The sequence below is a fragment of the Mesoplodon densirostris genome, chromosome 4 (assembly GCF_025265405.1).
Source record: "Mesoplodon densirostris isolate mMesDen1 chromosome 4, mMesDen1 primary haplotype, whole genome shotgun sequence".
In the NCBI taxonomy this organism is placed as follows: Eukaryota; Metazoa; Chordata; class Mammalia; order Artiodactyla; family Ziphiidae; genus Mesoplodon; species Mesoplodon densirostris.
The window spans coordinates 135,724,669-135,740,683 of record NC_082664.1 but is presented as its reverse complement, the minus strand read 5'-3'; the positions used below and the strand labels follow the sequence as shown (position 1 = coordinate 135,740,683).

Genomic DNA, 16,015 nt, shown 5'->3' with positions numbered 1-16,015 from the left:
AGTGGTAACTGGGATATGAGCTTCAGCTTTGGTGATGTGTTTTCAGGCAGAGGCTAATAATGAGAGACTCAGGAAAGGGAACAGCATACATCTTTTCTTAAAAATGTTCCTGGTGTTGCTGGTTTTCTGGTTATTTGCCTCTTTCCTGTAATGGAAGCTATATCATCTATTGCTGCCTTTCTGCAAGAAAAGTTAGGACACAATTAGCTTCTCTATGCCAAAGTGGGTTTCTCTCCCTCTGGAAAATTGTCCTCACTCTTTTTATCAGTTTCCTTTGACGTGTCAGCAACATTTAAAAAATGGTCTATGGTTTCTATATCACTAATAAAATAAACCCCATCTCCTCGTCACTTTCAGTTTATTCTTCATATCTTAATAAAAAGTGGCCTGGGGGAATCTGATAACAGATTATAGTTGTAGCCAAGTTTTCCATGGCACTTGGCTTAGAACAGACTCTTAAACACAATGAACATTAAACACTTGGGCTTTTTAATGTTTGAAAAAGCTTGAAGGCCCTAAATTTTGTGAGGCCTGCATAACGCACATTTCTCATGAAATATCTTTTAATACTTCACATTCTGTTCAATAACATTGGACCCCTATATGGAGTCAGTAAAGTAACATTAAGAGAGAATAAAATCATTAAAAAAAAAGACAGGAAAGAAGGAAGGAAAAAAGGAAGAAATAGTAGAAAATATCCTGTTTTTTTAGGAGAAGCCAAATAATTGACCAAGAATAGGATGACTATTATTTCTTAGTTAAACAACTGATGGTTCCGAATTTCTTTTTGAACTCAAGATACAAAAATAATTATAGGTCAAGTTTTCAGTCACTTCTTTGTCCATGAATGTGTTTCCCTCTGTTCTTGGAGTGATGGGTAAACATGCAACATCTCTCTAAGCCTCATGACGGTGGGTTTTTCTAATTACCAAAGATTGTCTTTGATGGGAGCCTGTAGTGTTGACAGATGGGCCAACAGAATCTCGTGGTGCTTTATCCCTGACATTTACCAAGATGCAAGTACTTAGATATCAGTAAACTATTCTGGTTTTAAAATCCTATTGGTCTGGGGATAGGCTGTGCTTAGAAATGACATCTCTAGAATAATTATAAGCTTATTGTGTTGTGATGTTACTGAACATTATACACATTTTACTAAAGAAGCAACAGAAAAATCATGTTTCTCATCAACTGTGTTACACTTTCTAGGCCATCCTTCTGGGGAAAAAAATAACATAATTCTTTGGCAGCTATAGTTTTGATAAAAGACCTTTACTTTTCCTTTCAATGAGTGTGGGCCAGAGACAGGGACTCTGTAGAACTTCTGGGAAGCTTTTATGCAAAAGAGAGTCTAGATCAGTTTTGTTTTCTCATTTTTTTTTTTTTTTGGCGGTACGTGGGCCTCTCACTGCTGTGGCCTCTCCCGTTGCGGAGCACAGGCTCTGGACGCGCAAGGTCAGCGGCCATGGCTCACGGGCCCAGCCGCTCCGCGGCATGTGGGATCCTCCCAGACCGGGGGACGAACCCGTGTCCCCTGCATCGGCAGGCGGACTCTCAACCACTGCGCCACCAGGGAAGCCCTGTTTTCTCATTTTGACATGGAATACCTGTGAGTGGGTGGTGTGTGAAGTGAAACTTTCTGTTGGCAAATGAGTTGCTCCTCTGGACACTCTGGTCTGTATCTTTTGGTGCCCCTGCTGTCAGGACAGCCACTGGCTGCTGCTAGTAACAGCTGGGGCCCAGAGCATGCTTCCTTCTCTTCTCAACTTTCCTTCTTGTCTTTTCAGGTTCTGGGCAGGTTTCTTTGCTCTAGTTTAAAAAGGTGGACCTCCTTACAAGCACTTGAGCAGAACTCAATATACTGTTCATTTGCATCTGAGAGACTGAGTAACTGCCCGCTCCTCAGCCTTTCTTGAGTGTGTAGTTTTGGGCATTGGTATCCAATCTGGGTCCCAGTCTTGGCTCTACCACTTATAAGCTGCGTGATCTTAGGCATCTTAGCGTCTCGGAGCTCCAGTTCTTTGTTTTTTAAATGAATGAGAATAATAATATTCATCTCCTATGATTTTTAGAAATGCTTAGCGTAATTCTTATTATGTAGTAAGTACCAAACACAGTCAATTTTTTTAGCCTACCCTGTACCCACCCCCAAATACACATCCATATTAGGTCTCTATCTCTTGTACTTTCATGTGTGCAGCTAGCCTGGATGTGTATAGGTTTTGAAAGTATTGATTCTGAGTGCCCAGAGTTTTCCTTTGTTTGCTTTGATTGGAGTCTACAGAGAGGCATGTGCATCTCTAATAGATGTACACGTGTATTTTGAGGTTTATATGTTTTTTCTCACTTCTTTGGCTTGATATAATTGGAAGTAAAGCTACCGAGGTGATGAAGTGAAGTTTTTGAAATCTCCCGTCCCTTTCGATCTCTACCCTGGAAAGCTTCAAGTGCTACTCAGTGATACGGTGAGGTATAATCTGATTGGATTTGTGCAACAGAGTCCACTTAAGCAACAGCCCCAGACACAGATAACAGCATGTTGGTGTAGAATGGACCATAAAAACAGGTTCTTGACATGCATTGGTGGCAGTACACAAAAGGCAACGCAAAACACAGATATATCCTGGAAAAGATAAGTGTGGGAAGAGGAACTGAGTTATCGTTAAAACAATTGAGAAATGTGTGAAAATAAGAGCAGGAAATGGGGGTAGGCTCGCAAAGGCAATTGTGAAGAAGCTGGCAGGAGGCTCCAGGAAGGCCTAGAGAGATAGCCAATAGCAACAGTGATGTGGGGGGGTGGTTTGCGCGTGTCTCTAATATCCGTAAGGAGGGACTGGACAGTGGGAAGCACAGGGCATCTCCTTTGACAAATATCAGGACGGGGATATATTTTCATAAAATTTACTTATGTGTTCTGTGTTTGGTGCTTTGGAAGAGCCAGAGTTGCTCTAGTTGCCTAGACGAGTCTCTGGAAGTTTCTTCTAAGCTTATTAGTGCTTGCTAGCTAGATTCTTGAAGGACTAATTCTTAGTCTGTGCAATGCAGCTCTACCCTGGGATTGCAGAGGCTCCCCTGATTTAATGGATGTACATGCCTAGAGTAAAGGAAAGAGATTCCATTGTCAGTTATTCTTAAATTGATACAGATAGTTTCATCCCCTCATCAGTGACCCACTTCTTTTTTTTTTTTTTTTTTTTTTTTTTTTTTTTTTTTTTTGTGCTACGCAGGCCTCTCACTGTTGTGGCCTCTCCCGTTGCGGAGCACAGGCTCCGGACGCACAGGCTCAGTGGCCATGGCTCATGGGCCCAGCCACTGCGCGGCATGTGGGATCTTCCCAGACCGGGGCACGAACCTGTGTCTCCTGCATCGGCAGGCGGACTCTCAACCACTGCGCCACCAGGGAAGCCCGACCCACTTCTTTTTTTTTTTTTTTTTTGCGGTATGCGGGCCTCTCACTGTTGTGGCCTCCCCCGTTGCGGAGCACAGGCTCCGGACGCGCAGGCTCAGCGGCCATGGCTCACGGGCCCAGCCGCTCCGCGGCATATGGGATCCTCCCAGACCGGGGCACGAACCCGTATCCCCTGCATCGGCAGGCGGACTCTCAACCACTTGCGCCACCAGGGAGGCCCCCGACCCACTTCTTAAATGGAAAGTAGTGTATCATCGCTGAGGCCTCGGGTCCCAGGTGGCACCATTCCTTCAGTTCGCCAGGAGCTCCAAGAGGACAGGATGTGTATTTACTTAGAAGCCACCAGTGAAAGAATAGATGAGTTTAGAATTCTGACATCTCCAGACTCCTGCTGTACTGCCCATGTTAATTGATTTATGTCCAGAACAGGCCCACTCCCAATATCATTGATCCATGCATCAGAAATATACATCAGATCTATGTCCTTTTTTCAAGGAGCTGATAATCTAGCAAGAGAGATAGGAAAATAAAATCTAGATACAAGGACTGCACGGTAGAAGTATTAAGTGCTATGAGAAGCACAGCATAAGTGTGGTGGGTATTCAGGAAGGGGATTCAAGGAAGACTTCGTGGAGGAGGTCATACAGTATCTGAGTCTTGAGAGGTTTTCTGAAAGGCAGAGAGACATGGGACCGAGAGGGACGAAGGGCATCCCAGACAGAGGATGCTGTGTGGGTGATGGCCTAGAGGCTACAGGTGAGAAACTGGAGGCTGGGAGCCGCTGGGCAGCTCTTGCAAACCACCTGGGCTGGAGGTGATGAGAGCCTAAACCAGAGAGGTGAGGGAAAGGGTCTAAGATGTTACAGAACTAACTTTTTGGTTGTGAGGGACAAGGACGAGAGAGATCAAAGTTGCTGCCAGGCTCCTGAGCAGGCACTGCCGTTCCCAAGGATAATGAACAAAGAAGAGGAGAGGAAGGGACTTGAAGAATTCACTGAGAAACTTAAGCCTCCGGAATCATAGGTGCCCAAGGGACATCCAGATGGATGAGCCTCGCAGGTCTGGACTCAGATAAGGGTTGGAGGTAAAGGTTTGGGGAGTTATTTATATAGAATTTTAAATTGGGGGAAAAAAAAACCTAGATGAGCTTGCCAAAAAAGAATGAAGAATGCAAAGTCACATTCTTGGGGATCATTTTAGCTTTTCAATAAGAGGGAGAGAAAAACCAGAAAAGATTGTCACAGAAAAAGTGGCCCGAGGGAAGAAAACAGGAGCGTGCTGTGTCTTTGAACTGCAAGGCAGAAGAGAATTCTAAGGGGACAGGTGAAGAGGATCAAAGAGGGATTGAGAAAAGTGAGGACTGAGAAAAGGCCATTGGATGTGGAGATGAAGAGGTCAGTACAACCTTGGAGGGGACAGGCTTAGCAGACTAGGAACAAAAGCCATTTGCAAGAGAGTAAGGAGTGACGAGGTGGTCAAGGAGTAGAGGCAGTGAACAGAAATTATACTTTCAAACGTTTGGTGGAAAAGCTTGTTTTTTCGTTTGTTTGTTTTTGCCCTTGACTCAGAGGATCCTTGTGCCCTGAGGAAAAGGACATAGATTCAAGGAAACAGAAAGGAACAAAATGACAGAAAAAAAGACAGCTGATGAGTAAAGACTTGGAGCAGGCTGGCAGGGGAGAAAGCTTGTTGTCTGTGAAGTGGCTTTGGGTGGGGAGGAACCCTGGCGTCCAGAGAGGAGCTGGGTGGTCAAGCCCAAGTCCTGGCTGAGTACAAAGTAGGCGTGTCCGCCGGGGAGGATGAGCCTCCGCTTGAGGGGAGCTGAGCAGGTCTGACAAGAGATGGTGACCTGAAAGGAATGCCCAGCCTTGGCAGGACACACTTGGGTTTAGGTGATGCGATTTATAGCGGAACTTGCTGCCCCAGTTTTGTGACTTCGCTTATGAACAGTGAGGTTATGAGGCAGTGAAGGCGGAGAACGTGTGAATATTGTGCCTGCTCAGCATGGGGCAGGGGCATCCCGAGGACTCGGCTTGTGGGTTAAGGGTTTGACTACACGCAGGGTTCTGGGGGTGAAGTAAGCGAGGCCAGCAAGTTGGCATGCCCCCCACGAAGCAACGGCTCCTGAAGGCCGCTGGCAAGGGCTACAGACCATTGCACCGAAGTGACGTGAGATGGAAAAAGCAGACCTGGCCCCTCAGAGGGTCGAAAATGAAATCAGTTTCCCTTTCTCCCTCAAATTAAATCTCAGAAAAGCTAAGATAGTCAAATCAAGGGGGATGGTGGCCTCTGAGGAAGGGAAGGGGAGAGGAGGAGAAGGGCTAAAGCAGCGTGTAGTGTACGGGAGGAGAGAGTGCGGAGGACAGGCGAGGGTAGGGCCGTGTGTGCCGGTGACCGAGAGGAGGTGCAGGGCGGCTCAGCATCCTCACCTCCCTGCCCGCGTTTCCTCCCTCCAGGAGCTTCTGCAGGCAAAGCAGGACCTTCAACATCTACTCATTGCCAAAGAGGAGCAGGAAGACCTCTTGAGAAAGCGGGAGCGCGAACTCACCGCCCTGAAGGGAGCCCTGAAAGAAGAGGTTTCTAGTCACGACCAGGAGATGGACAGGCTGAAGGAACAGTACGACGGCGAGCTGCGGGCCCTGCGGGAGAGCGTGGAGGAGGCCACCAAGGTGGGTCCCGGCCAGAGTGCGGAGGGGGTGTCCGTTGCTTGCCTTCCTTTTCGTGACAGGGTGAAACTCAGTTTCATCAGATGATTGATCCAGACCTTGTTCACAGACAGTAAACTCAGCAGTTCTGTTGGTGACCGTTTTAAGTTTGTAAACTTAAAAATTGTTAAGGACCCTGTTTAGAAACTCTTACATGCGGTGAGATTTAGAAAGCCCAGGAGTGAACCCCTCCAGGGTTCCTAAAGGTCGGTGGCCTAGGGCATTGCGTGACTTTGCTAATGGGGTGGGGTTGCAGACAGGACCCAGATTTCTGGAATCCTTCACCCCGCCCCCGCCTGTTCCTTCTGACTTGTGAAACCTTTTGTTAGACAATTCATGTCCTTTTCTCAGCAAAGTTACAAGAGGGTTAATGGGCTGAATTGCCCAAACCCTTGCAAGATAATTTTTCTCTTAATTGAATTCTTGGCTCCTGCAAATAGATTCTAAATTATGTTGAGGTCTTTGGTGTGGGCCTCACGTGGGCTGTTAAAGAAAAGGGGAAAATGAAGGGGAAAATGTTGTGAAATATCATGCCATCTTTAGGGAAAGAGGGGAATTACAGAGTATAAATTGTTTAGAGTCTCTGCATTATATAAGTTAAAGATGGTGAAGAAAGAACTCTTGATATTGTTTGTTTATTCTGTGATGATTACAGGGACAGCTCAGAGCTGGTAGGCCCTCTCCCCTGTGCTGCATAGTGACTCACTGATTTTCAGTTACAGCTCGGTAATTGCAAATGACAAGAAGTTGAAAGATGGGTTTGTTGTATAACAATAAAATGTTTGGGAAATAGTCTGCTTGGGGTTATTATAACAGACAGTTAAAAAAAAACGTTGATTTGCCTATCTTAGTTTTTTTGAGATTTGGTTTAGTTTGAGGGAGAAAAGCGAAACTGATTTAATTTTCATTGCTTTGCAGGGACATGTCTTTTTTCCACCTGATTTCCTTTCTGTGCAGAAGCCTGGTGTCCTTGCTCTTGGCCTTTATGTTCTGTTGCTTCATGGGGGACATGCCAACAGGCTGCTGAGTAAAATAATTTTCCTTTGGACCCATCATGTCTTTATTATCTTCAGACCTTATATCAAAGGTTGAGTTAACATGGTTTATTCATTGAAGGGTAGTTGAGGATGGTGTTTCGCATGTTTATAGTGATTTGACGGTAAGGAAAATTAAACTTATGCCACACATGGGATGCAGGAGATTTTATTGGAAGTTTCTAGGTCCTCTGCTGTCACGTTACAAGTGGAGAAGGGAATCATGGTAGGCGAAAGAGGATCTTTGTTGTATGGAAATGAGATAATCTGTAAAGACTTAGGCTGCTGCATTTTTGTTGTTGTTGTTTTTAAATTTTATTTATCTTTGGCTGCGTTGCGTTTTCATTGCTGTGCACAGGCTTTTCTCTAGTTGCGGCGAGGGAGCTACTCTTCGGTGCGGTGCGTAGGCTTCTCATTGTGGTGGCTTCTTGTTGCAGAGCATGGGCTCTAGGCACGTGGGCTTCAGTAGTTGTGGCATGCAGGCTCAGTAGTTGTGGTGCACAGGCTTAGTTGCTCCATGGCATGTGGGATCTTCCCGGACCAGGGCTCGAACCCATGTGCCCTGCATTGGCAGACAGTTTCTTAACCACTGTGCCACCTGCAAAGCCTGGCTACTGCATTTTGAGATCTCCTGACTTTTAAGCATTGCTTCAAATTAGATAAAAAAGAATCACATAGACCAGCGACAAGCCATTTGTAGTCGACAGTGTGTGCCCTTTGTCGCCTTCTGGCTGTCCCTAGCCCACTGTCTGACACACAGTCACATCTGTGCTGCATCTGATGAGTGAAAGAAAGTGGAGGATCAGTTCCCCTTTTAACCAGATTTTCAGTCCCTGGTGTGTGGTTCCTGTTCCATTTTCTCCAATGATGACATGAGAGATCTTTTAGGAAACTCTGCTATTTCTCTGCCTTGCTTTTGCATTTCCCTGCAGTTTCTTAAAGAGGATCCTGATTGTGTTTTTTAATACCTTGTTAGCTTTTGCTTCTGAAGGTGTTTTCCAAACAAATGTGGCAGAATCATATTTAATGGAAAAAATTATGTCAATGTAATGGACAGATGCTGCCTTTTTGTTACATTATTTACATATCGGTACTATATAATAGAATTTTAGTAGTATTATTTAGTAATTATTATTTAGTAGTATTATTTAGTGATTATTTAGTAATATTATTTAGTAGTATTATATAGTAGTATACTTGGAGGAGAGTGAATTAAATATAATTTTTTAATTTAGTAAAGAGTTTCTTAAATTTTACACTGGGCTTTATAAGAGATATATTTTCCCAAGTTCTTTTTTAAAAATTAATTAATTTATTTTTGACGGCACTGGGTCTTCATTGCTACATGTGGGCTTTCTCTAGTTGTGGTGAGCAGGAGCTACTCTTCGTTGAGGTGCACGGTCTTCTCATTGTGGTGGCTTCTCGTTGCAGAGCACGGGCTCTAGGCGCGTGGGCTTCAGTAGTTGTGGCGCACGGGCTTAGTTGTTCTGTGGCATGTGAGATCTTCCTGGACCAGGGCTTGAACCCGTGTCCCCTGCACTGGCAGGCGGATTCTTTTTTTTTTTTTTTTTTTTTGCGGTATGCGGGCCTCTCACTGTTGTGGCCTCTCCCGTTGCGGAGCACAGGCTCCGGACGCACAGGCCCAGCGGCCATGGCTCACGGGCCCAGCCGCTCCGCGGTATATGGGATCCTCCCAGACCGGGGCACGAACCCGTATCCCCTGCATCGGCAGGCGGACTCTCAACCACTTGCGCCACCAGGGAGGCCCTGGCAGGCGGATTCTTAACCACTGCGCCACCAGGGAAGTCCTGTACACTGGCCTTTAGCCTTTTCCTGCCTCAGGGGAGGGACTCACCCAACACTGTGACTAAAAGCTGACATTTCTTTAAGGAACTGCATTATATTAAAAAGTTTATTTAAAAAGTTTATTTCCTTGGTAAGACTTTGGAGGCAGCCCAACCTCCTAGCATCAGTTTTTCTAATTTTTGCCACTGAATCAGGGCCAAAAATCCCTACAGTGCTATTTTATCATTGTCAAATAGCAAATATTTCATTCTGGCCTGAGCTTGAGCACTAAAAGTTTTAAATTACTAGAACATTTGGTGAAAACTGTCACATTATATTAAGAATGTTTTATAGGTATTGCAAACAGATACTCTGTAAAAGTGGTTTTCGTAGACCCAGACAGCCACACCTTTTAAGGAACAGATTGATTGCTCAACAGAGGAGAATTCATGAGTGCCCTGGTGGTGCGGGGTGTCCTTGTGCAGCAGAATGACCGTTGCTTCCCTCAGAGCGGTGGTAGTTCAGGGCATTATGTGAGCTGCTTCAGTTCCCTCCCCACAGAAGGAGGGGTCTTTACATTGTTAGAAGATTCTATCTATCACACAGTCTTTGAAAAGACATACTTAACATACTTTTTTTCTATATTATGTTCTTTTATACTCTTTCCAGTTTTGAAAAGGAAATGTCCTCTTTCTCCTTGGGTCTGTGGCAGTGGCTGGGATCCACGTGCAGAAATGGACCGTCAGTGGGGATGTGCATGACTGTCATCTGGGAGTGAAATGAAGACCGTCCATAGCTGCTAGCGTCTTCTTTTCATCCCTACCCCTCCCTGTCCCCAGTTCTTGAGCAAAAGAGAAGTGTAGATGGTGGTCAGCATCTTCAGATTTTTCAGAGAGTAGGCTCAGCTCAAATTCCAGCTCCTCTAAGAGCTTGCTTCTTGGACTTTACAGTTTCCAGGGGCCTGGTACTGCTGATTACAGAGTAGGAAAGAGTAAATGCCCCAAATGAAGCGATAGGAGATGGCTTGTGCTGGTGGAAACCAAGAAAGATTTCATGGAGGGAGTTGTGCGAGGTGAGTGGTATTTGGACATGGAGCATGGAGGCTGAGGACATTTGGGGTACCGAGTACAGCATAAGCAACTCCTTGTTATGTGGGAAGGTGAGATGTGTGTTTGGGCTGGAGCCTTGTGGAGCAATAGAAGAGAGAAGAAGACAGGCTTAGGATAGGGGGAAGAAGAGGAGGACACAGATGCAGAGACCTGAAGAGAAGCAGCCAAGACCAGTAACAGAAAAGCAAGGGGAAAAGCATTGTATTTGGCCTAATTAATGAGTCATTTGAGAAACTTCTAAAAGCAGCCTGTTTTCATATTACATACTTATATGTTGAGTCTGTGTGCTTTTATATTGTTCTGCTCTTTATAGTGTAAATTCTTTCTAACATTACGCCCACATTTTATATTCCATATAACCCTTAGAGAAATTTTACTCAAATTCAGTGATGTTGAAACTTTTTTTCCCCTCCAAAACTGTCGTTAAATTATGCCCTTATGTTTGTGTTTCACCCGATAATTTGGAAATGTCGCTCAATCTTGTAAAAATTAATATGTGCTCTTGTGCTCCTTTCTCATAGCATCTGTAGATTTTTCCTTCCCTCTTTGCTACCAATCTGTGAACGATTTCTTTTCAAAGCATAAGGTCAGCAGAGGGTCAGATGGTAAAACCAGTGCTAATCTCAGGATCAATGGAATTGCCTTCCTTAAGAGAAGGCTAATTCAGTGTAAAATCTCATTTCTGTCTTCTCCGGCGGAGGCAGGTTAGCGAGGGAAACTGTAAAAAATCCTTATTTCCTCAGCTCTTTAACTTCACGTAATCAAGTTACTCTGAAGGACAGCTGTTGAGAGTGGGGGAAGCGGCAGGTTTGTAATCAGGTGCCCAGGTATAGGAAAATGTCCCTTTTCTGCAGATTCAAGTGTGCCTAGAGTGGCTCAGAACCCTCTGTCGGCAAAAGTAAAATGGGAAACATTCAAGGTTAAAAAAGTTCTACTTTTCATTTTTTTTCTCTCTAGGTTTTCCCCCCAGAGCTGGCTCTTCATAATTACATTACTCTTCTGCATTCTGTACTGATTAAAAAGTAGCTAAATAAAGAGGCCTGGTGTGGCATCCTAGGGTGTTCGTTTTGAACCTTCCATCAAAGCCTCAGACATGCCGCATCCCTGCTGTGTCTCTGATCCCAGGTGTATGGGTCCTGATAAATCTCTTACGGGCCTTGGTGAACAGTAAACAGGACATCCCAGCACTTCACTCCTGGTGTTTGATCTGAGCTGCCAAAGTCACTTGCTGTGGGTGTAGAAGACTGAGTAAGAGTCCCTGACGTGCCCATTCATTTTCCATCAAATATTTGAATGTGTTTTACCACTGCAAGTCACTGAGGTTACAAGGCAGGCAAACCATGGTTTGTAGCTTCGAAGATCTTTTGTAGCCTTGTGGGGAGAAATGTGCAAATAAGATGAGAATGAAGGTATAGGTGCTGTGGTTGAGGCACATGCAGGGCAGGAGATCAGGAAAGGCTTCTGGCTCCCGAGGGCAGCGTTCAGGAGAGAACCATCACATCTGTTCTGTAACTTGACGCCCCTACATGTCTTTTGCGTACCAAATACTCGAGAATTAGACATGAAAACGACAATTCCATTCCAGGACCTCTCTGAGAGTTTCTGGACATTATCCCATCTTGAACCTGCTGGCTTTGTACCCAACTCCTCTTAGTAAACTCAGAGTTAACATTTAGAATTGCTAGAAAGTTTAAATAGTCTACATGCAAGACAAAGAATGTTGACCTGAGGGATGCGTTAAAATAGACTTGATTTATTTAAAAAATCAATTAGGTCCCAGTTATAGGTAAGGTTTCTGGAGGGTAGGACCTCATGAAGTGAAATATTTATTTATCCCGCTAGGATGACAGCCTCCAAGGAGCTCTCCTTCGGGTCTGTCTCCTAACTTCAGGGGAGCAGATTTAGCTGCTGCTGTTCTGTGGGGAGTGTCACAGTGCAGGAGAAAGGTTCCTCACACAGAGAGGCCGGCCTTGGGCAGGTTTTACTGACACTGCATTGAGGCCTCGTAAGTGTCGGTTGAGCAGGAGGGCGTTTTCCTGTAGCTCCTGGGAGAGAGGAGGTGGCAGCAGGGCTTGCACTCGGATGACCCAGAAAATCACGGTGAACTCACATGCCGTGTGAAGAGAAAGTGTGGAAACCTGGTGGAGAAGGGAGTACAAAAGCCTTGTCCTGGCCTCAGGAGGAACGGCAGAACAGCCTGGTCTGTGAGTCACACTGTCTGTGCTGCATCTGACACAGGCTTTAAGCCTGCCCCAGGGAGGGGGGGACAGCTCTCGCCCGTTTGCCACCTGTATGAGGAGTGCCCAGAGGACGAGGCATAAATAACGCAGAAGATTGGACGACCACTAGTCAGCATCAACGCCTCGCCGTTGGGAATGGATTGTTGATACAGTTTTTGGACTCTCTGTCAATAAGTAGTTCATTCATAGTCATTCATTAATTGGGCAAGTATCCATTCCAGCATTTCATATGGGCCAGGCACTGTGCTGGGTTGTGGGGATAAAATGGGCAAGAGAGGTGAGATGGACAGAGATCAGCCAGTCACGTGTGTAAATGTGTAATTCAGTTGTGATAAGCTCTTTGAAATGGAGGGAGGGAGGGGAAGCTTCCTCAAGCAAAATGAGGATGGAGATCTGAAGGATGAATGGGAATTAACTGGGGTTTAAAAAAACTCACAGGGCTTCCCTGGTGGCGCAGTGGTTGAGAATCTGCCTGCCAGTGCAGGGGACACAGGTTCGATCCCTGTTTCTGGAAGATCCCACATGCCACGGGGCAACTAAGCCCGTGCGCCACAACTACTGAGCCTGTGCTCTAGAGCCTGTGAGCCGTAACTACTGAAGCCCGTGCGCCTAGAGCCCATGCTCCACAACGAGAGAAGCCACTGTAATGAGAAGCCTGTGCACCGCAACAAAGAGTAGCCCCCGCTCGCGGCAACTAGAGAAAGCCCACACACGAAGCAACGAAGACCCAATGCAGCCAAAAATAAATAAATAAATTTATTTTAAAAAACCCCAAAAAACTCACAGAATGTTCCAGGCAGAGGAAACAGCATGTGCACAGGGCTTGGTGGAAGGAGGGGGTGCAATCTGTTCAAGGTGTTGAATGAAGGCCAGTGAGGCTGGGCTGTGAGGGACAACGGGAAGTCTGGAGTGAGAGGAAGTGGAGAGCAGAGTAGGGACCAGCTCATGCAGCCTGTGTGCGTCTTAAGGATTTTGTTCTTTGCCCTAAGAGCAGTGGAAATCACGGAAGACTTTTAAACGGGTGTGGGGGTGTGTGTGTTTGTGTGTGTGTGTGTGTGTGTGTGTAACACGAGCAGAGCAGGTTCCTTCTGTGGCAAAGAGTCTGCTCTGGTCTTTAAAAGTAAGGACGTTGCCCTGGGATGACGTATTCATGCTGCCACTTTAGATGGAGGCTTGAGCTCTCTGGGGTCTCTTCAGCAATCTATTTCCATTTTTAATGAGGCCTCTCTCTCTGCTGAAGCGCAGAAGGGGAAGGGAGTTGGGGTCATGGAGGGTCCCATTTTCTTAAAAAAATTAAAAAAATTTTTATTGAAGTATAGTTGATTTACAGTGTTGTTCTGATTTCTGCTGCACAGCAAAGTGACTCAGTTATACACATATATACATTCTTTTTTTATATTCTTTTCCATTATGGTTTATCCCAGGAGATTGTATATAGTTCCCTGTGCTATACAGTAGGACCTTATTGTTTATCCATTCTAAACGTAAGAGTTTGCATCTGCTAACCCCAAACTCCCAGTCCATCCCTCTCCCTTCCCCCCTCCCCCCTCCCCCTTGGCAGCCACAAGTCTGTTCTCTATGTCTGTGAGTCTGTTTCTGTTTCGTAGACAGGTTCATTTCTGCCATATTTTAGGTTCCATATATAGGTGATATCATATGGTGTTTTTCTCTTTCTGACTTACTTCACTTAGTATGATAATCTCTAGTTGCATCCATGTTGCTGCAAATGGCATTATTTTGTTCTTTTTTTACGGCTGAGGGGGATCCTATTTTGTTTGTGACATTTTGCTCTTTGCTGATCATTGGTTCCCTGAATTAGTAAACTGTGTCTGTGAGTGAGTAGGTGAGGGGAGTGTGGGTAGGGATCATGGATGAAGGGGAAAGCATGGTCTGTTGGTGGTGAGGTTTGTAGGCGGAAAGTTTTGTTTTCTAACAAGGCTGTTCCAGTGTCTTAGTGCTAGAAATACCTTTAGACATTTATAGAAGTAGAGTGAATAACCTAGTAAGGTGCTTGCCTGTCTCCCCAAATGGAACAAATGTTCTGAGATCTCCGAACCATCCATGGACACCACCCACAGTCCAAAAGTGTGAGCAAGGCAGGAGTGGTGGTCACTCACTGAGGGCCAGGAACCAGGTGCATTTCCAGGTGTGGATATGCCCACAGAACTGGGCAGTGTAAGCAGAGGGGCTATTTTAAATAGCCAAGGATGATTGCAGCCACTATAATATTGCAAATAGTTGAATCTTTAACAGGTGAAAGGAAAACTGCATTAATTTTGTTATTAGAAATCCTACTCAGTCTGTGTTGTATTTTTTCTGATCTGCTGTATTCTTTCTGACCCTCTGAATTCTGCCTGATGAATATTTTTCTAAAGACTTGCCAAGATCATTAAGTAGATTTCTACTTGGTGGAAAAACTTGGCAGTATTATTTGATCACTCTAAGCAGAAAATGGAGGATGTCATAAGCTCTAAGTCCATTAGATAAGAAGTAGCATGGAAACAAATATTTACAAGGTCAAAGTAAATCAGGGCATATAGGGCTTTTGGTAGCTAGCCTCTGAGATGACCTGTTCCCCTGCCCAGTGATCTATGCTTCCTGGGACTCTTTCTCCTTTGTAGGCCCTTCCCAGGTTGGATAGGGCTGCTCTGTGTGACCAGTAGAGAATGGTGGAGTGTGACTTCCAAGGCTAGATAAAAGACATCATTTTAGCTTCTTCCTTGCTTCCTCTTGAATTGCTTGCTCTGGGGAAAGCCAGCTGCCATGTTATGAGGGCCCTCAAGCAGCCTGTGGAAAGTCCCATGTGATGAAGGACTGAGGCCTCCTGTCAGTAGCCATTTGAGTGCACCATCTCAGAAGTGGATCCTCCAGCCTCACTCAAGCCTTCAGATGACTGCAGTCTTGGCCAACGTCTTGGGCCAATCTCATCAGAGACCCTGAGCCAGAACTACCAAAGTCACTTCTAGATTCCTTACCTTCAGAAACTCTGTGAGATAAATAAATATTTACTATTACTTTTGGCTGCTGAGTTTTGGGGTAATTTGTTATGCAGTAATAGCTGACTAATACAGCATTTTGACAAAGCCATCTCTTATGCTGCATTTCCTTATAGCCCCTGACTCCAGCAGAGCCGTAGCATCCTGCCATACCCTTGGTCTAGTCCTTGTTTTGCTGGACTGTACCTGTTAGGTGATATGTCATTCTCCCCATTTTGAAGGAGGGACCATCTTATCCTTTGTGTCACCAGCACTTTGCAGAGTGCTCAGTAAGTGTTCTCTTTCTGCATGAATCAGAGTGTGCAAAGGTTAAAAAGAACACAAACATGGTTTGAGAGGGAAGGGTTCTAAATTTGGCTTTGCTTTTATTGACTTCATAGAAGACGCCTAGTCCTTCCTGGTTTTTGTTTCCTCTGTTGTAAATGGGTACTATTTTTATTATCAAAAACAAACCAAAAATGAGGGCATATGCATATATGCTTGTGCATGTATAGACTATCTCAGGAGGGACACAAAGCGATAATGATTGCCTTTGGGGACAAGTAGGGGGAAGGGGTGAGAGGAAAACTTTTTAAAAACAGCATATAAAACCTTTTATACTACCTCAGTCTATCCCATGTACAGTGAAATAGGGGTACTGATCTGTGCCTTCCCTAGGCAGGCTCAGAAGAAACCATGAGTTTAGTGGTGTATGTTTACTTTTTGTCCTTGGGGGCCCCTGTCTCAGCTTTGGCCTT

The 16,015-nt window shown here is 45.1% G+C and overlaps 1 protein-coding gene across 1 annotated transcript in view; it reads left to right on the top strand.

Moving 5' to 3' along the window:
- Window positions 1-16,015, top strand: part of CGNL1 (cingulin like 1) — a 164,579-nt gene that overhangs the window by 79,170 nt on the left and 69,394 nt on the right. Inside the window, exon 8 of the mRNA XM_060095287.1 lies at window positions 5,866-6,078. Coding sequence (XP_059951270.1) covers window positions 5,866-6,078 — 213 coding nt within the window. The remainder of the gene's footprint in view (window positions 1-5,865; window positions 6,079-16,015) is intronic.